Here is a 21816-nt window from a genome sequence, read left to right as displayed (position 1 = left end):
GGCTTTTCGACTCTTGCAGGGAAGTGTTGGACCTCCAGGTAACTAGCAGAGCTGGGAGGCAGAAAGAGGAAAGGGGACAACCACAGGGATAGTGGCGCCGAGTAAAGAGTTAAAGGGAGGGGACACGGGCTGTCACGCGTCATTGGGCAGATTATGTGCAGCAAACAAAAAGTGTGTGTCTGTGTGCCAGTCAGTCACTGCATCGGGTCCATCTGTACAACTCTCTCTCTCTCTCTCTCTCTCTCTCTCTCTCTCTCTCTCTCTCTCTCTCTCTCCTTGCTCCTTCCCTTTTTTCTTCTCCTTTCTATCTTCCTCTCTCTCCCCTTCTCTTTACAAGACACACAGGACAGGAAAACCAACGTCTCCTGACATGGAAATACAATAGACACTTAGGGGTAGGGGAAGAGAGAGTCGATTTTATCCTTTATCCTTTTCGGGTATCCTTGGTTTGGGAATTATATTCTGACCTTATTCCTGGTAAGTCCATTTACATTGGTAGTGATTGTTGATGCTTCTGTGTATTGGAGGGGGGAACGGGGACGAGGGGATGCAACGGGAGTGGGTGGGGGAAGTATTTTTTTCTTCCTAATTTCAAGCGCTATGGGGTGGGGATGAGCTGGGAACCTACAATACCAATACGTTATATACAAAAGGGAGAAAGGGGAAAGAAGCGGTTTGCTACCGAGGTGGTGATCTGGCAACCGGCAGACAATGCCAGGGCTGATGGAAGAGAAGGGATGGAACCCGATCGTCTTGGAGCGGTTGGCTTTCTCTGAATGGATCTGGTTCTCAGAAAGGGATTCCGAAAAGGGAGAGAGAACGAGAGAGCAGAGCAGAGCAAGATTTTGAGATCTTAATTCATCAGTAGCCTAGGGAAGAGTAAGGAATCTGGAAGATTGGCGAACAGGCGGGCAGACAAACCCTCGGTTCTTCTTCTTTACTCTCTTCAGCATCCCTATCAGCGGGTTATTGTGTTGATTCCGAGCTTGGGGCTTGGCGGGCGGGCAGTGTGATGATTACCCCGGGTGTTCTGGGGACCCTTTCCCCGTATTGTTAGGTAAAACTGCATTTTAATGACTGCGTCCCTGCTGTTGCCCGAAGTGACGGGGCGACCTCCAGCACAATGAAAGGCTTCTGAGAATGGGACTTGTTAAAAAGAGAGAAAAATTCGAGGTTGAAACGTTGAATTGAAGCAAAATGAAAGAAGAGAATCGAAGTAGGCTTTTAAAAGAGTAAGATAAGTTGTGGAGGGTTTTTTTAAAAATTACATTAATTTGTAAAAGCCACAGAGAAATGAGGGAGGAAAGAGCTATTGTCCATAAAAAAGGAACTTTCTCTTTTAAGAGTTCTTCTCTCTAAATTTTTCTGGGCATAGTAAAGCAAAGGTAAAAGGAAGCAAACCAAATCAAACTTTCAATCATGCTGTAAACTACAGGGGGGAAAAATCTATCTCAAAACCAAATTGTGAGTTTAATTGGTTAATGAATATTAAAAGGAAATGTACATTAATAATATTAATTCCTAATCGGTAGTTTCTCTGGAGATAATTAGCCCCCATATCTTCTGTTACTGACATTACAGGTATTATCCCTGAGATAAGAATTAAGAAAATGCCAGGTCCGAGAAACCTAAGAATCACCCAGCATAATAGATAATACACCCAACACTATTCCAATGGTTCTTTACGATTCAAAACGATCTTTTTTTTCCATTTGTAAATGATCCCAACATTTCCCTTTTTATCTTATTTTATTTTGGCGAGTTCAAAGGGAGGAGGGAGAAATGTTCATTTATGACAGCTTAATAGAGAGCTCTCCATCAGTGACTGATTTAGAAGCTCCTAAAGATTTAACAGCTGGAGAACCCACCCTTAAGAGCACAACCAACGAAGAGATAGCCTGAGCCCCCCACTCCTACCCTTTCAAAAAACAAAGTGTCCTGTCTGGGGAAGTGAGCATTCACAACTCATTGCACAAATTGTATTCCTAAACTGGGACACTTTATGCTTGCCTTGTACCTGCACACTTCACAAGTCACATTTGACTGAATCTATCCCCTTGTATAACAAGGTAACTGGGATTCACCCTCATCCATAAATAAGCGTGTCGAGGTAAAAATAATTACCTCTGCTTGCTGCTTTTAATTAAAGTCTCGGAGGGAAAGTGCTGGATTATGGTAATGAGCAGACATACGTTCCCTCTTGTAGACTAGAGCTAAAGGTTAGCTGACATGAAATCAGTGACATTGACAGTCCACTTGAAATCCATTTGCCATGCTCCTCTGTCACAGCCTGTTCTCTAACTCTGGTTTTCCTTTTGGAAGAGAGAGATTGGGTCTATGGCTCTAAAGCTCAAAAAGGACCGAAGGAATAAGCTTTCCCTCAGCCACTAGAAGTTTCTTTTAATTTGAGAAAATCAATAACCTGTATTAAAATCACGTTATTCTCCTCTTATCCTCAACTTTACCTTCCTCTTCTCCGTTGGTTAATATAATTATGACTTTTTCATCTTACGTCCCCTCCCCAACATCGCTTTGCTCCCCCACCCCTACTGCTTTGCGGCTTCAGTTCACATCCTGAAAATACAAAGGCTCATTTTACTTGAAAACATCAAAGTATAACACGCTCCCCTCAAAGGAAATCCTTCATTTTATTTTTTAAACAACAGCACCATAAAAATAAGAGGAGAATCGAATTCTTAGATTTTAGAATAACCAATACATTGGTTCCCGTAGATAACTTTGTGTAACTTTTTTTTTCCCCTCCTGCTGTGCATGTCCGTCTTAAGCGATGGAGGATACCGGTGTCCAAAGGGGCGTCTGGGATGGAGATGCCAAGGCTGTTCAGCAATGTTTGACTGATATTTTTACCAGCGTTTATACCACCTGCGACATTCCAGAAAATGCCATATTCGGTCCCTGCGTTCTAAGCCACACTTCCTTGTACGACAGTATCGCTTTTATAGCTCTTAAGTCCACAGATAAGAGAACAGTTCCTTATATATTCCGGGTAAGATTTGATTGCTTGATGAGTGCATTGCCAATGAACTGTTAAGAAAGGGTTAAGGAAAGATTTATACCCGTGCCCCTCCCTTAACATATCAACTCAGCGGGGCTTACAGTAAGTAGCAGTATCTATCGGTCCTAAAGTGAAATATTCTTCACCTTCCTCCTGTCTCCCTATCAGCTGAACCGAGTTGATAATATAAGGGGTAGTGGTTTCCTATGCTTGCAATATCTGTCCAACAACTGGTTCAATTCTCCATTTCATTTTGTCTGTAGAACTGGCTTATGAATTATTTTTATTGTTGAAAGATTTCTCACATGCTTGGACCATTTGTAAAATAATTCTTTTTGTCTTCCATTTGGTAACTTCTAAAGTGTCTTTTTACCCTTAAATGCACCCTTTCTCCTCCCACATACACCCTTCACCCTAATGCTTGACTGAGATGGAACTGTCTGAAAAGATTTTAAAAGGTTTGGGTGCTGCAGACTTACAACAACATTTTCCCAACAACAGGCAAATTTGGAAGTTAGGGATGGAAGGAATCTTCCTAATCTTTTTGGCCAACTTTTCTTTTTATAGTTGAGGAAAGTCACAACGATATTGTGGTTTTCCTTCTTCATTCAGGGAGTTGATTGTGAACTGAGTTTCTGGATCCTGATCTTAGGGCCTAGGCCTAAGCTAGACCCATCTCTTTACTAAACAAAATATAAAGCGAAGAAGTTGAAGGAGGAAAGAAACTAATTCAATTAGCACATAAATCTTAAACACCAAAGGCAGGTTAATTTTTTGAAGTAAAATTGATTATACAATATTTAAGTTAAAGGCTTTTGTCCAATACAACAAAGCAATGTCCTAAAGATGTATTTGGAAGATACATTTATTGATACATTTACTCCTCATGCTTTCTGTGAGAAACAAAAAATGTGTTTGAGTGAGGGTTTGGGTCAAACGTTTGTGAGATGAGGGGCAGGGTGTGCTTTCAGCGTGTCGGACCTAGGATGAGAGGCTGGAGGGGAAGAGATTAGATGTTGGCTAACTCCTCTTGGTTACTTTTAATGCAGGTGGACACTTCAGCAGCAAATGGGTCCTCAGAAGGTCTAATGTGGCTTCGTCTGGTTCAGTCAGCTAGAGATAAAGAAGAGCAGAACCTAGAAGCCTACATAAAAAATGGACAATTATTTTACCGATCCCTCCGAAGGATTGCCAAAGACGAGGAGTTGCTTGTCTGGTATGGGAAAGACCTGACTGATCTTCTTTTGCTCTGTTCCTCTAGATCGCACAGCAAAATGAATGGTAGGTTATCAGTTTGTTTAAATCATTGTCCCCTTTGGAGGCTTGGGGAGGAAACCGTAGGCGGGAGGTGGCCCATCAACCTCGGAACTCACTTCAGACTACTGGCCCACGACCTCTGAAGTGAAAGCTTTATTCATTTATTGGAAAAACTGCTGTAGGTCCCTAGTGCGAAGTAGCCCCGAATGAAACTAGGCTGCTGGTGAGAGGGATTAGCTGTGACGTAGACATTGTAATTTAATTGATTGATTTATTACAAGTGGGAAAACAAAAGTTAGGCTGGAATTGGTGTAGTCTGATTAGTTTATAGACCTTACTCTTGAGAAACTTATGAAAGACAGCCGATTTTATGCAACGATTAGGACTGACAGGCGTGGGGTGACAAGAATAACAGCTTCTGTCTGTGTGTGTACTGTGTGTCTGCTTGCTACAGGGTCTCCCCCTTACACATGCCTGGACTGCAGCCAACGTTTCCAGTTCGAGTTCCCCTACGTGGCGCACCTGCGCTTCCGCTGCCCCAAGAGACTACACAGCGCTGACACCGGCTCCCACAATGAGCAGCAGGACGGCGGAGGCTGCACAAAGGAACACGGCGGAGGAGGTGGAGGCTGCGGCGATAGTGGTGGAGGAGGAGGCGGGGGTGGCAGCGTGGCGAAGGACCAACAGCAGCCGGAGGCTACTTTGGGACCTGGACCCAAATATTGCAAACCACCCACCATTCCCATCCACCACTACCAGGCATCCCAGGACAGCAACAACACCTCGACGCCCGGCGCGGGAAGCGGCGTCAAACCGTCTACGGATTTTCACAACCTTGCACGAGAGCTGGAAAACTCCCGTGGGGGCCGTAGTTGCTCTCCTCCTCGAAGTCTAAGCAGCCGAGTCAACAGCAGCGGCAGCGGCCACCAGGAGGTGGAGCTGAGCCCAAACAGCAACACCACCTGCGCTCTGCACCCAGCCACGCCGAGTGCGGGGAGCGGGAATGGTGGCGGTGGTAGTGGCAGCGGCGGCGGCAGCAAATCGAAAAGAAAATACCCAGAGGAGCTGGAGGAGGGCAGCCGTGGTGGAGTGGTATTGGTGGGGGGCCGAGGCCGCTTTGTTGAGCGGCCCCAACCGGCTTCCAAGGAGGACCTGGTGTGCACTCCTCAGCAACAGTATCGCACGACGGGTAGCTACTTCAGTCTAGAAGAAAACGGCCGTCTCTTCGCCCCACCTAGTCCGGAGACTGGCGAGGCCAAGCGCAGCGCCTTCGTGGAGGTGAAAAAGGCCTCTAGGGTCGTCGGGGGAACCTCGGGGCTCCTGCAGGAAGAAGAGGAGGTTGCCGACGGAGCTACAAGCGCGGGAGAGGACAAGGATCTTGGCGCTGGAGCAGGCGGCTTAGCCAGCAATACTTCTTCCCCCTCATCTTCTTCCTCCTCATCTTCACCGTCGGGCCCGGAGAAACTCCTGGGAGCTCGGCCCGGGGGCCCGTTGTCCGCTCGTCTGGAGGGAGCCAGCCCGGCCCGGGGTAGCGCCTTCACTACCGTGCCACAGCTCGGAGGCAGCGGGAGCGCGGGAAATGGAGGATCAGGCGCCGGCGCTGGGACCGGGCAGGGCGCAGTGTCCGACGAACGCAAAAGCGCCTTTTCGCAGCCCGCGCGAAGCTTCTCCCAAATGCCTCCCCTAGTTTTGGGCCAGAAGCTCGGTTCGTTGGAGCCCTGCCATCCTGGGGACGGCGTGGGCCCTACCAGACTGTACCCTGCAGACCCTCTGGCAGTGAAACTTCAGAGCGCTGCTGCGGACCTGAATGGGGCCTGCGCGCCGCTGCAGAATGGAGGCGGCCTTCCCAAACAGAGCCCCTTTTTATACGCCACCACCTTCTGGCCCAAGAGCTCAGCGGCCGCGGCCGCAGCAGCCGCGGCCGCAGCCGGACCCCTGCAGCTGCAGCTGCCTTCGGCGCTCACGCTGCTGCCTCCATCCTTCACGTCTCTCTGCCTGCCAGCACAGAACTGGTGCGCCAAGTGCAACGCCTCCTTCCGCATGACTTCCGACCTGGTGTACCATATGCGGTCACACCACAAAAAGGAGTATGCGATGGAACCTTTGGTGAAGAGAAGGCGAGAGGAGAAACTCAAGTGCCCCATTTGCAATGAATCCTTCAGGGAGCGCCACCACTTATCCAGGCACATGACCTCGCATAATTGAAATGGAATGGAAGAACCAGTCAGTCAGCGGGATCTCTACGCACAGGAAGAAAATCAGCTGCAGGAACGAAACTCACCCCCTTCAGCTGCAGGAATGAAACTCACCCCCTACATTTTCTGCCTCACCTCTTTCCTAACACACTCCCACACACGCACACAGTGTAGGGCAAAAGGGCCACCAAATGGGACTCAGAGACATGATTTACCATTCCGATGTTTACTTGCACAAAGCCACACCCGCAAATATACATCTGAGTCAGAAAGGGGAGTGGGTTTTTATTCGGGGGTTTGGTTTGTTTTTGTGGATTTTTTTAATGCACGCATTTTCATTCCCCCAAAATACATTTTTTAAAATGTCATATATTGCAACATATTGATGCATTTGTCATACGTTTCTACTTAAATTATTAAGCACTTACACAATTTAGATGTAATAATTATATGGAAGGGCAAATTTTTATTTTAGATATGAAGTGCACAAAGAAGAATGCAAGGCTTCTGCATTACGCGATTACAGTTTGTGTTCCCACAAAGCAAACAAGCAAAAACTAATTTGAAAAATGGGGAGGGGGGGGATTGGTTTAAGTTTCCAGGGGAAAGTGCATGTGTCATGAAATAGTTACAGGACTTCCATGAAGAATGTCATCGATTCTGTAAATATGTATTTCCTTTTACTACAAAGTGTAATTTTGTGCCAGTGAAACGAAGTATGCATAGTTATGTGTTTCTTTTCCCCCCTTCCAAAGATTTATCAAACTTTATAGTTTATCTCGGTATGTTGGATGCTTTGACAATAAATGACTATTTTCTTCAAAGCACTTGAGTGTGGCTAAGACTTTTGGAAAGTGTGTCTTCTTTTTGTGGCGTCTGGTTACTGAGATTTAAGAAGGTAAAATACGCACATTCCTTACAGTTGCAGTTTGGAGTGGATGAGGAAGGAGAAAAGAGCCTGCGAAAACAAAGAATAAAATCCGGGAATAAAGAAAGTTGCACGTTCCCTCACCAATAACAAAGTGTTAAGTGGCGGCAACGGAATCAACTGTGTGGGGACAGGTAGACAGTCCTATCAGACGATCGTTTGGAAAATCTTTTGCTATTATATTGGGTTTATGTTTTAAAGATTTGACATTGTGGGAACAGATAATTTATTCTGGAAGGTCACCTTTCTTACTCCTCACAATGTAATTAGCTTCTTTCCTACTCGTTGTAGACAAACAGTTTATAGGGCTGAATGCATCAAGTGCAATGATTTCTCTCTCTTTCCCCCAACCCTACATCCCTCAACTAAGACCCTTCACCAAAAAGCCATGATTAGGCGGCAGAGCCGGCACGATAAGCCTGGATTTGAAAGCAATCTCCATGTTGAGAAGTTCCCTCATTTCTTACAAAGAAAATGAAAGAAGCTGATCATAAGACTAGTAATAATAATAATAAAGCGTTGGCATTTCACACTGTTTCCATACCTTTGAAGAAACTGAATTTTACTGATTCTGGTTTCGTCCTGTCATTTCTACAAGATTTTTTTTTTTTTCTGGGATTGGTGTCTCTTGAAATGCCTTGTGCTTCTACTTTCCCCAAAGAGCCAGACACAGAATTACCTTCAAAAGGATTTTAATATATAATCTCTTTAAGCCATCACAAAGCTGTGAGATAAGTAAGTTCTTACCTTCTCCCTCCCCTAAAATGGAATTGGTCCAAATGGCTACTAAGTTTGCTCTAAATAAGATCTCCATTTTTACGATGACAATTAATGTGCAGAGAGACTTGCCCATGGGCAAGTGTCAGAGGTGAGATTTAAGCCTCTGCTTCTCTTCCCCACATTAATTACCCCAGTGGACCTGTCTGCTACATCATATTGCTTGTTTCATCCTGATTGCTACAGAAATGTTTGCTTTAATATTTTAATCAGGATGTTTACAACTCCTTACCCCACTCTCCTCTCCTCCCTCTGCCACCCTATCATGTACATTTGGGTACATGCACATGTTAGAAACATTGTGATAGGATTTTTTTCCTAAGGACCTAAAATGACTTGTGTTATTTGGAGTGAGATGCCACTATTCACATTTACTTGACTTTTCTCTATTTCTAGAATTAAGTTGAGTTAGAAGTTCTATATTGAAGGAAGAAAGGGTTCTGTTTATGGACATTGCCTCTGAACCAAGCTGAAGGGGAAAAAACTGGAATTTTTCTGTGCTTATCCAGTCAGTGTCCCATGCATTACCACTACACCTTCCACCCCCATCCAATATTCCCTATTTCCCTAGACTTGGTATTTTCCAAGGTCACAACTAAGTGATCTGATAATCTCATCCACAGTAAGTTCAAGGGAGAGGATTTTTTTTTCTTTTCTCCATGGACCACATTTTACTTGGAAATGTCTAGAAAAGAACTGGCATGCCAGTGTAGATTAAAGTTTATATTAAAGACATGAATTTAAAGGTGAGAATGTCAAGTTAATGAATGGAGTGAATAGAATTTTGTTTTCTCTTCAAAACACAATGGGTTGAATATAGCCTAAATTAACTATGTTTAAAAGATAATGATTTGGAACTAACCGAATGGAAAGTTCTAGAAAGACCTCAGACCCCTTCTTTCTATATTTATACTTTCCTATCAGGATAAAAATCCATTTACATGCTCCTAATTATTATCTTCTTACTTAACATGGCTTTTCCTGGTTTAGCTGGGACTCAGGCTTTTAAAAATTCAAATTCAATAAATATGTATTGAGTATCAACTGCTATGCATCATGTCAGCTATATGAAATGCAATGAAAAAAAATAACACATTCTCTTAGAAATGAAGAAATATGGAAGTTAGGACTCTGCTGTGGGAGCAATAATTTTCAGATTCTACATTTCGATTCTGACACAAGAGCTGCTTCAGAAGGCCAAACATGGCTTCCCATATTATTCAGTAGATTTCTACTGACTTGATCCACCTAGCCATAAAAGAAGTTCTGGAAGGCTTCAAGTTAAATTAAAAATGAATTTATCTGACAACTGTGTATGGCTATGTAGATGCATTTTCTCACAGGAACTTTCTTTTTCTAAATAAGAGGAAAGTTCAAGGAAGGCGTGTAAAACTAATTGTTATCAATGCCCAAATATTTAGTTAAACCGAGAAGACATTTCAAGTTGTTTTTTTTTTTAATGTCCTTTATTTCAAGCCTATGTAACAGGTACTTACTTATGTCCAACATTTTGAATCTGAGCTTTCTAGAATTCTATATTTTCCCCACCTAAGCATCTTCCACAAGTATAAATTCAACTTTCTTTTTAGATTTGTAGGTGGATTAAAGGACAGTGAAGGTTTTTAAGAGTTTTCTATTTGGTTAGTGTTGTTTTCTTGGGGGAGGGGGCTGAGAATGATACTAGCTGGGAAGTAAAAATAAAATAATTACAAATTAAAGAGATTGTACAGCTTCCAGACTTGCTGTAATCAATTTGTGCTGCTCAACCTGAAATACTGTCCTAAGGAGTGGTGCTAAGTTTGAGCCAATCAATCAGGAAACATTGATTAAACACCTACTGTGCCAAGTACTGTGCTAAGTGCTGGAGATACATAGAAAGATAAATCTGACATGTTGGGGAGAAAGGAACTAATGTATAAGAACTACTCAACAGCTGCAAGTAAGGTAAGGATTGTAACATATACTGGAATACCCTTTCCTCTAAAAACCTCCACTTTTCACAAGACTGAACCCATAAACCCTTATATCAATCTTGAGAGGATGACAGGTCCTTCCTATTGCTCCTCTAATTCTCCAAATCTACCAGTATAATAGGGAGCAGTAATAGTAATTACTAACATTTACAGGGTTTGACAACTGTTTAGGGATAGAGAGTAAGGGTTTTATTTCTTATCTTTTGTTTGTAGTGTTGGGCATTCTCCCACACATTTTAAATACAGATAGGAATCACAGATATGGAGGGAAGCTTATACATTCAGCAGCAATTCAAAGATATTTGTGAATAGAAATTGTAACAGGGAACACCATGGAATAATCCCTTCCACCCCAATCCCATCCCTTGAGACTCTCCATGTTCTCATTCCATTGTATAGTTTTTCTCTTTCTGGAACCTCAATCTGAAATTCTAGTATAATCCAATTGTGGTCCTGACAGCGATCCAAACACAAAACTTTTAAAATTATGCCCTTATAGACCTTGTTAGGACAATTGAACTTTCCCTTAGACCCAGCAGATTATGATGACTCCTCTTCCTTTAAGAAGTTAGCCCTAACTTGGATGGATCAAACTGAGAGGACAGACTTCTTGACCTGGAAATAGGTCAGGAAGATAAAACCTCCATACACAAATGAAGATTTAGGCAAAAAAGTACCTAATTTCTAATTCACTCATCCACCCATGAGACACATATAGGAACAATAAAAATGGAGAGAAGGTTACACAGTTTCTTTTTTTGAAAATAACAATTCAATTTTAAAAATATTAAATGCTTGCTGTGTGCACATTATCATGCTAGATGCTAGGATTATTAAAAAACAGAAAAGGAAGGAAGGAAGGAAGGAAGAAAGGAAGGAAGGAAGGAAGGAAGGAAGGAAGGAAGGAAGGAAGGAAGGAAGGAAGGAAGGAAGGAAGGAAGGAAAGGAAGGAAGGAAGGAAAGAAGGAAGGAGGAAGGAATGAAGGAAAAAGGGAAGAAAGAAAAGCATTGCCAGTTCTCAAGATATTTGCATCATACTGAGGATACAAAAAAGTAGACAGATAAGTAAATTCAAAGTAATTTCAGGAAATAATGACTAGTGGGAATCAGAAAAGACTTCTTGTCTCCAGGAGTATAGAAATTGTAACTAAAAAATAGAGAAGGATTCAAAGAAGCAGATATAAGGCAGAAAGCCCAAGGCAGAGGTGATAGAAGATACTACCATGTTAGGAGAAAATAACTGGGATTATTTTACTAAAACTGAATGCATAAAGGTATGGAATAAAATTAAATAAACATGAGCAGATAGCATGGATGTAGACTGTGAAAATATCAAGTTGAGGAGTTTGTATGGGTGAGTGTTATCCTTTGTAGAGATGCGTATTCATATCTCATAGAGAATATTCAAGCTTATTTTTATACTTTTATGAAGAATGGATTGAAAGGGGAAGGCACTGGAAACAGGGAGACTGTTTAGAGAAAGAAGAGATAAGTTCCCAAACTACTTCATGAGCTATATAAATAGAAAGAAAGGAGCAGATCACAACTTTTGGGGCAGTAGACTTGGAAACCAATAGAATAGGAGTAATGAGAGAAAATGGGGAAAATAATGACTCAGAGATTGGAATATATGTCACTAGCAAAATGGTGATGTCCTAAATAGAAATAGAAAACTTTGGAAGGGATAAGGCTTAAGAGGAAAGATAATGAACACCATCTTGAACATGATGTTTGCAACACCTATGGAATATGAAGATAGAATTGTCAGTGATCTCGGCAAGATTCAATTAACTTCAATTTTATTTTGACAAGGTTACTAAACTAGCAGTTCAGGAAAAAAAAGTGTTATAGATATAGGTAACTGACATCATAGCAAAATATTTGATATCATATCACATTCTAAGTTTTTTGGCAAGTTAAAGAAATGTGATCTAATAGATCTCAAACTTGCTGAATTCATTCAAAGACTAAACCTCAGTATTTTGATATTAACTTGAGAGGAAGTCTAGAGTGGAGTGCATAAGCAATCTAGCTTTTCTCCTGTGTTGTTGTTTTTGGTGGTGGTGGTGATGATGATGTTGAGATATGTGTGATTAAAAATTTGGCTATATATACATGGCATCCTCACAAAAAATCTCATTGCTCAGTGACACAGGTTAGTTCCAATGACTTTTTGACAGACTAGAACAATAAATGCAAAGTCTCATATTTGATTTCAAAAACTTAATTTCCAAGTATATTAATTAGAGAACTGTGTAAAAAATCTAGGTGTTGGAGTGGATTTTAAGATCAATATGAGTCACCAATATCCTATGCCAATCCCAAACTCTAAAGTGACTTTTTGCTACATTGGAGATGAGGCAATCATCTTCCAAAAATGAAATTTAAGTTTCTTTGACTTCTACATTGAGTAAACCACATCTGGATAGCAGGGTCAGTTATAAATACTATAGCTTAATAAGAATTTAGCTAAACTGGAGACCATCACTGTAACCAAATAGAGGAATCAAAATGATTTAGGGTGCAGTTACATGGTACAGTTGGATAGAACACTGGGGTTGGAGTCAGGAACATTTTAGTTTAAATTCAGCTTCAGATATTTGCTAATTGTGTGACCATGGACACATCACTTAACTCCATTTGCCTCAGTTACCTCATTATAAAATGAGTCAGAGAAGGAAATGACCCAAGTTGGGCATAACTGAACCTGAATAACATATCTGAATCAAAAGGAGGTATCTCAAGTCCATGTCACATGAGGATATGTTGAAGAAACTTGATCACAACTCTGGATGCATTATATTCTTTCAAGCATCTGAAGAGTTTGTTACGTGGAAGAATTATATTTGTTTTATTTGGCTCAAAAGACAGAACTATAAGTAATAGGTAGAAGTTGGAAAGAGACAAATTCAGACTTGATATTGGGGGGGGCAATCCTTACTATTTAAAGTCAAGTAAAATGAGATGTCTGCCTGGCTGTTGTTGGTTGTCCTTCATTCTCGAAGAGGACCATCACATTAGGTATGTGATATGATGACTTGCAAGTAAATTGGATTTAAGTGATGGAGAGCTATGCAAGGTCACCTGCTCCACTTTCCCCTCCAGAGCCATCTGGTCCAGTGGCCAGATATAGATCAGGATGAGTAGAGATGGCCCTGGATGAAACCTAAGAATCTCTTCTTTCACCCAGAATAAAAACAAATCTAAATAAATGAATGAATCTGGGAGGAGAAAACCCTTAGGGTTTCTGGCCAAAGCAGAAATGACTAATATTACATTCAGTCTGGGTCAATCAGAACCCAAACGATAACCAAATGGGGCTTGGCCTTGGACCTATTGGTGGCCAAATAGAATCAGATTGGTTTTGGTTTAAGTCGCTGTCCTCAAGAAAGAAACCTAGCTATTAAACCCTAGGATATTTTAGAAGGATTCAGAGGTGTAAAAGAGGAAAAAATGCTTTTAAGTGCATCTGTAAATAAGGATATGATATCCTATGTGAACAAAGGGAGAGAAAGAGGGAGAAAAGGAAGGAAGGAAGGAAAGAAGGAAGAGGAAAAGAAACAAGCTCTCAGAAGATATCTTACAGAGTAGGACAAAAATAGTTAAATATATAGAAGGAAAACTAGGAGAAATAAACTTCAGAGAAGTTAAAAGAATAAAGAGTATAAAGGAGGAAGGGGTTTGAAGCAGAACTTCAAAAATGGCAAAGGGGCCAAAAATTTAACAATAAAGTGATCTTTAATAAGTCTGAATATCCAAGTCTTTGTAGAACATCGAGAAGGGAAACCAGATGTATTCTTTCTCTGAATGCAGATAACACATTTCTATACATGTCCTTTATAGTTAATTTGGATATTCAGAATAGTCAAAATGACTTTCTGATTTCTTTAACAGAAAGACTAATGTTCCCATATAGCATTTATATCCACAAAGCACTGAATGCAGTCTGCCTTGTTTCTTGTTATTTTATTCATCTATCTCTTTTAACATTCTTGGGAGTTTGGAAGGGTTTTTTCCTTCTGGATTGTTTTTTACTTCTAAATCTATTATAGTCTCTTTTGTTTCTTTGGCAAAGCTTGACATTACAGATGCAAGGTTTTCTATTTTGTTCATTGTTTTTTGCTGTACAGGACATAGATTCTGTTTTAATAATTCTCATTTCTCTTTTAAACCATTCAGGAATAGTGTGTTTTGGTTCTATGTTCTCCTAAAAATTTCTCTTCAAATGTTGGATGTTGAATAATTTCCTTTTTCTTTTTTTTTCTTGCAATATTTATTCATAGCTGCCTGAACTTATTAACTAGATCGGGGGAGGGGGCATATTTCCTTCTGTTGTGACTGTTTTTCCCTGACAATTTATCTTTCCTTGGGGGCTAAATTTCAAAGCATCTCAGGATCTTTCCACACTGAGCGATTCATGGTTCACAGGCCTAGATATCTATCCCAACTAACTTTTGGTTGGTCAAAACTGGTAAATGCTGGGCTTTTCCCCCAAGCTTCATAATGTGGCACACATCTCCCCACATGAAGTGCCCTATCTTCACGACTTGTCCCACTCCTTCTGTTTCCTAGTTCTCTGATCCCAGATTGGAAGTTCAGCATACTTTTTCCCCCCAGCATCGACAATTCAGAATTTGCAGTGTTGGTTGCAGAAGACTTTTGCTCCTAAAGGTCTATGTTCAAGCTGTTTGTCAGGGTTCAGATTAACTTTTGCATTTTGAAAATGGGATTCCTTTGACCCTGGAAAGAGGGAGGGAGTTTATAGTATAGAAGTGCATTGTGATGTAAGCCTATATTATGTCCTTGGATCTGCTTGTGGGTCTTTGCTACACATAGCAAAGTGCAGTACTGAGTAAGCTCAGAATCAGTGAACAACAGTTCTTTCAGGGTTTTAGAAAATTCTTCTTGTGGATTCTTAGTGTCCTAGACCATGGAGACATGATCCATCTTTGGCATATAATTTCTATAATAGAGAGGTTTAAAAGTCTTTTGGTTTGGAGAAAAAATGTTAAGTTTACTATCTTGTTGCTCACATGATCCCAAAGTCCTTTTACTCATTGTATTTCTCTGGCATTATATTGTAAACTTCTTCCTAACAGAAGCCTTCTCTTCAAAATTGAAAGGGACTTGTAAAGATTATCTAATCCAACCATTCATTTCATAGATGGGAAAACAGACATTTACAGATTAGATGATTTATTCAAGGTGAAACAGCTTCTGTCAAGGATATCCATACCTCTGCCTCTCAGTCTTCTACCTTTCCAGTACACAAAGCTGCAAGGTCTAAAAATACCTGAAAGTGCCTTAAAATATTTTTTAAAGGTGCTTTAAAAATCTTAAAATAGACCAACCATACATGGAAAGGAAGTTCCTTGGGAAAGCAAAATCTGCTCTATGGGGAAACACTTGGCTTGCTTACCAGATACTACCCTTCCCACCCCTAATAAATGCACCACATTCGCCTCAGTCAGAGGTGGTTGGATCTGCATTCTCCCTCAATCATAGGGAAATGCTCCAAAGGGAGTATGTCCACTAGCCTTCAAAACTGCTTCTTATGAAGTTCAGTCTAGGAGGAGTTTAGCCCCCTTATCTGATGCCTTGTTAATGATGGCTTTTGCCTAGGAGGTATCCTGTAGTACTCTGGATCTTGTCCATTTTTGAGGTGCTGGGAACTGTGTTATTTCTATTTCCTTTTCTGATAAACATCTTTTCCTTTTCCTTTTACTTGTGTTCTAAATGAGATGGAGTTTTTAGAGGGACAGTGGCCCCAGAAGGAGAAGGCTGCCATAGAGATGGAAGCTTCCCCAAAGCCAAGCAAGACCACTGAGACACAGCATAGATAGTAGAAGAAAAGGAAAACTGGAGTTATCCAGCATGTGGAAATGGAAGACCTAGAAACTGGTACCTGAACCCCCATAATCTCAGAAGGGGCTATTCCTTCAGTTAGGAACAAGGAGACAGAGCTCTATACCGATAAGGGACTAATGCTTCTTCTTATTATTTTTTAATTTTTGAAATGTGAAATTGAGGCTAGATTACTCCCACCTTTTTAGTATTTGGAAATGTATGTATCTCAGCTTTGTGAGAAATAGCTCTTTTTTAAATGACAAAAAATAAATGTAATTCCTTCAAAAATGGTGTGGGGGATCAGGAGGAGGATACTTACTATGTGCCAGGCAGTAAGTACTTTACAAATGTTATTTCATTTGATAATCAATGAGTAAAGACAAGATTGATATATCTATTCTCCTTACTTCCCCCTCTCTCTGTTTCCCTCTTTCTCATTTTCTAGGGAAACATAGCTCCAGCAAAGGCAACAGTTTTTTTCCCAAGACCAAAGCTCACCCCCTTCAGAATTCTCAGACCTTCAGAGTAATGTACATATTGACAGGAGAATTGAAATTAAGATAAGAGAAGCAGAATTGTAATTGTTCCTAGACTTGTGGTCTGTATTATAGATTCTAATTTTACTGCTTTCTTTTCCATTGATTTCTGTGTAAATATTTAAAACAGTTTTTTAAATTTGCTCAGAGAAGAGAGGAGCGTGTGTGTGTGTGTGTGTGTGTGTGTGTGTGTGTGTGTTTTATCTGCAACCAGCTAACAAAAACCAGACCTGATTCTCCCTGAGGCTGGATACATTTGCACTGGAAGAAATTCAAACATAGCTAAACAGTGACACCCAGCCCAGGAAAAGGTATAAGTCTTGCTGTTGAAAAAAATCACTGTGGCTCAGGATTATAGGCTCTAGAGTCAGGTGTAGTACAGGAGGTGAGAAGGTATAAGAAGAAATAAAGCAAACTTGGGAATCATGATTTTTGTTCTCTTTCCCCCAAAACTGGTAGTCATACATTGAACATTATCTCTTTTCTGAAGACCAGTGGAATAAGTTTTCATTTTTGAGACTTTGTATGTATGTTCTATTTCTATTTCATAATTGACCTGCTCTATTTAGTGAGGTTACTTTTTGCTCCCCGTTATTCATTCAACAAACATTTATTGACTAATAAATGTTTGCATTTTTTTTGTCTTTACTGTTGTTCAATCCAATTCTTCATGACCACATTTAAGGTTTTCTTGGCAAGGCTATTAGTGACTTGTCAAGGTCACTTGTCAAGATAGTGTCTGAGGCCGTATGTGAACTAAGAAGGATAAGTTTTCTTGACTGCCCTAGCACTTGATCTATTGTGCTGCCATTTATCCATCCAGTTGCCTTTACATAATTATATGTGGGCATTTTCTTTTTTGGATTCTTCCAGCTAAAGAAAAGAAAGGCAAGTCTCTTTACATTGTTTGCCTCATTTTCCTCATCTGTAAAATGATTTGAAGAAGGCAATAGCAAAGCACTCTAGTATCTTCCCCAAGAAAACCCCGAATGGGAGTCACAAAGAATAAGACATAACTGAAAAATGATTGAATAACAACAAAAAGAAGGCAAGGGCTAATTCTCCCCAAAACAAAATGTTTTGCTCCACTCAGTGAGGTTTCTCTCTCCTTTAATTTATTCTTTCAACAAATATTTATTTACTTCAAAATGTGGCTGGAGCACTTCAGATGCACAGATATAAAGCACATTCTTAGTCTCAAAGAATTTTCAAAATTATGGTGGATGGGGAGTGGGGGAAGACATGAAATATATGTGTGTGTATAGATATATATATATATATATATAGATATAGATATAAAATCTGTGGGTACAATAGAGAGTGAGCTGAATTCAGAAGAGCGATCCAATTAAAGTAAACTAGACTCCTTTTACAAGGCTGGGGTGAAGGTGACTTGAGAAGGGTTCATGAAAGAGTTGGCACCTCTGTCTGATCTTGACAATAACCTTAATCAACATAAATGAAGAACAGGAAGAAACTTTAACTCAGAAAGAATGAAGAGTATTAATCAAAACAAGAAAAAAAGAGCAGTTATAGAGTTGTTCAGTTTGACTGAAATATAGAATATTAAAAGAGCAGTAGTTATTAATATAACATGAGTTAAAAAGTAAGTAGAGGCCCTTTTTTGGGCAAAATCAAGTTTATACTATGTTTGGTAGCTCATTCAATTCAATAAACATTTATATCCAGGAATTTGATTCTGAACTCACACACTAACTTGTATGATCCTGGCCAAGTCACTTATCCTTTGAATATCTTATTTTCCTCAATTGTAAAATGAAAATAATAATAGCACCTATCTCCCAAAAGTTATGGTGTAGACAAAAATGAGATAACATTTGCAGATTGCTTCACAAACCTTATATAATTGCAATCATTTACCTATTATTTATTAAATGCCTGTCTACTACTACTACTACTACATTTACTAAATGCAAGGCACTGTGCTAGAGACACAAAGCAAAAAGCAACTGAAAGTTTAGGAAACTTAAGTTAGGGAACTGGAGGGTTTTGTTTTGTTTTGTTTTAGTAAAGGAATGAAATGAATATTCAATTTAGAAATCATCTCTCACAGACACTTTGATTACTATTATTGTTTCTTATGAAAGCAGGGAATAGACACTAGGGGGAGTATAGCTGACTTTTGAAACAATGAGATTAGGTAGCTGAACAAACTATCGTTTTGAGTCTGAGTAAAGACTGAAAAAGATGTCAACATTTTTGGAAATGTATTAAAAAAAATCAGAATATAATGCTTTGATTGCCTTAGAACCTGACCGGAACAATTTAATATTTGCCCAAATATATAGGTCTGTTTCTACTTCTGTAAACAGTCATTTGCAATTATATTTGTATAGTTCTTGTGTATACTTTTAAAAGTAGTCTTCCAAGTGCTTTATAAATTCTCTAGTAATTGTATATTAAATTTATCTCTTTTTTCTGATTTTTTTGGTGTCATATAGAATGCAGATGATTTTTGTAGATTTATTTTATATTCTTCAAGTTTGATAAAGTCATTGATAATTTCAATGAATTTTAGATGAATCTTTAAGAACATCGTATCATCCACAAAAAGTAATATTTTGGGGTTCTTTTTTTAATCTATGGTTATGCCTCAATTTTTTTCTTCTTTTATTTCTGTTCTGAATATTTCTAGTATTAGGTCAAATAGAACTAGTGACAAAGAACACTCCTGTTTCATGCAGTTTTTGGAAAAGAGTCTGGTTTATCTCTATTACAAATAATGTAGTTCTTGCTTTTGGAGACATACCATTTATCATTTTGAAGAAAAATAATTATATTTCTATGTTTTCTGTGTTTTTTTAAACAATAGAAATGAGTGTTATATTTTTAAAAGGTTTTTATGCATCAGTTGACATAATCGTATGATAATTAAGTCATTGATATGGTTAAATAAGCTTGTAGTTTTCCTAATATTAAGCCAACCTTGCATTTCTGCATAAATTCAACCAGGTCACAATTTATAATCTCTATGATGTAATGTTTTACCTCTTTGCTAACATTTTGTTTTCTTTTATTTTTCAATTAGAAATCCTTTATTAAAAATTTATCATGTACTAGTTGATAGTGCAGTGTGAAGAGTGTTGGACCTTGAATGGGGAAATCATGAATTAAAATCCAGCCTCTATTTGACTAACCTCAAGTCTCATGACTGAAGACTCTAATTTTCCCTTGTTGTTCAGTTGTTTTCAATCAGGTCTAAGCTGGTTTGGGAATTTTTTGGCAAGGATACTGGAGTGGATTGTCATTTTCTCCTCAAGTTCATTTTACATGTGAGGAAACTGAGATAAACAGGATTAAGTGATTTACCTGGGATCACCCAGACAAATAAGTGCCTGAGACCAGATTTGAACTCAAGGAGACAACTCTTCCTGACTCTAGACCCACTTTTCTATAGACATTGATATTAACTGCCCTCTTATCTGGAGTATTAACTCATTATTAGCCATCCTTTCTGGTCCAAAGAGCATTCACTGGAGGAAAAAAAAAGCAAAATGAGAACCAAGCAACTCTTTCTGCTATAATAGTCATCTCTTTTATCCTGACTATCTTTCTCTTTCTTTTTCTTTCTCTGTTTCTTTGTCTCTCTCTTTTAATCTACTCTGCTATTCACTTTCATTTTATGGGAGAGTTCATCCCATTCACATTCATAATTATTCCCTCCATTTTATTTTCTTCTGTGTATATTTTTGTTCTCTCTTTCCACCCTATCCTTAATTGTATTTTTCCCACTCCACCTACTAGTTTATCTCCTATCATCACTCTCCCCCTTTCTCTTAGTAGTGTTTTTTTTTTAATCCTTTCCACTCACTACTTTATCTTCTATCACTCCTTTCCCCCCTACTCTTATCTTTTCCCCTAGTGTTACCCTCTTCCATCTATCCTATCCCTCCCTTTTCTTTCCTCTTTTTCCTCCTACTTCTTTATAGGATTAGATAAATTTCTCTACCCAACTAAATGATTAAGTTATTCCCTCTTACAGCCAAAAATGATAAGATAAAGCTTCAGACAATGCTTATCCCTCTCCCTTCTTTCTCTTGATTATAATGTCTTTTTTACCTCTTCTTGTAAACTAATTGTCCCATTATACCATCCCTTTCCTCTTTTTCCAGTACAGACCTTTTCCCACCTCTTAATTAGTTCTTTGATGTCATCACATCAGAGTCATTCACAACCATATCCTCAGTCCATGGGATGCCCCCCCTGTGTCTGAGCCAGTGACAGATGCAATTCTCAAGAGTTACAAATATCATTTTCCCATTTGGTGATGTAAACAGTTTCACCTTTAAATAATATGTAGAGGGCTGAAACTCCAAAAAGGTATGCTTGAATCAGACAATCAAGCACTTAAGGCTAATTACCTATTCGATGTGATGCAATGACTCCATTAGCATATATTTGGATAAATGGCTCTTCTCACTGTTGGTGCTTGCTGCATGTTTGGTGTTAAGATAATCATAGGCAAGGATTGGAGGGTGGAGGGAGAGAGGGCAGGGTGACTTGGGTGGCAGGACAAGGAGGAGATAGGCTGGTGACTCTGGACTTCAGGATCCAGGAGACATCTTTGGCAAGCCTCGTGGCAGTTTGTCTGCCTCTTTCACTTCTCTCCCTAAATACCAAGGACTTTGATTTATCCTGACTCTGGCTGACCCTAAAGCCCTCCAAGGAGCTAGCCAGTATTCTACAATAATATACATATTTTTCCTCTGTTTATCTTTCTGTGCTTCTCTTGAGTGTTTGTAGATTAAATTTTCTGTTTAGTTCTAGTTTTTCTTTTTTTATTATTTCAATAGAAATTGAAGATCCATTGCTTCCCCTAAAAATGATGCTGAGTCTTGCTGGAGAGTTAATTCTTGGTTGTAACCCTATGTCCTTTGCCTTCTGGAATATGGTATTCAAGGTCCTCTAATCTTTTGTAATCTAATCTTTGTAGAAGATGCCAAATTGTGAATAACCCTGACTGTTGCTCCTTAATATTTGAATTGTTTTTGTATGGCAGTTTGCAGTAATTTTTTCTTGAGACTGTAGTTCTGGAGTTTTGCAATAATGTTCCTGGGGTTTACCTTATAGGATCTTTTCCCAAAGGTGATAGATTCTTTCAATGGGTATTTCCCCTCTTTTTCTAAAATATTGAGGCAGTTTTCCTTAATGATTTTTTGAAAATACAAACCCCCAATTTTCATTTTTGTATATCTAGAAAAATAGCAAGACACTGAAAAAAATAGTATGTTAACCCAAAAAGAAAATTAAAATGCTAAAAAATGAA

The 21816-nt window shown here is 39.4% G+C and overlaps 1 protein-coding gene across 1 annotated transcript; it reads left to right on the top strand.

The window, feature by feature from the left end:
• Positions 1-278: 278 nt before the first annotated feature.
• PRDM8 (PR/SET domain 8) lies at positions 279-7324 on the top strand. Its single transcript, XM_003772982.2, has 4 exons — positions 279-477; positions 2787-3007; positions 4066-4297; positions 4728-7324. Exons 2-4 carry the CDS (start codon positions 2789-2791, stop codon positions 6476-6478), a joined length of 2202 nt encoding a protein of 733 aa, XP_003773030.1. The 5' UTR covers positions 279-477; positions 2787-2788; the 3' UTR covers positions 6479-7324.
• Positions 7325-21816: the final 14492 nt, after the last annotated feature.

This window comes from Sarcophilus harrisii, chromosome 6 (assembly GCF_902635505.1).
Source record: "Sarcophilus harrisii chromosome 6, mSarHar1.11, whole genome shotgun sequence".
NCBI lineage: Eukaryota > Metazoa > Chordata > Mammalia > Dasyuromorphia > Dasyuridae > Sarcophilus > Sarcophilus harrisii.
Note: the sequence above shows the minus strand (reverse complement) of the source record. Positions and strands in the feature narration are given on the sequence as shown.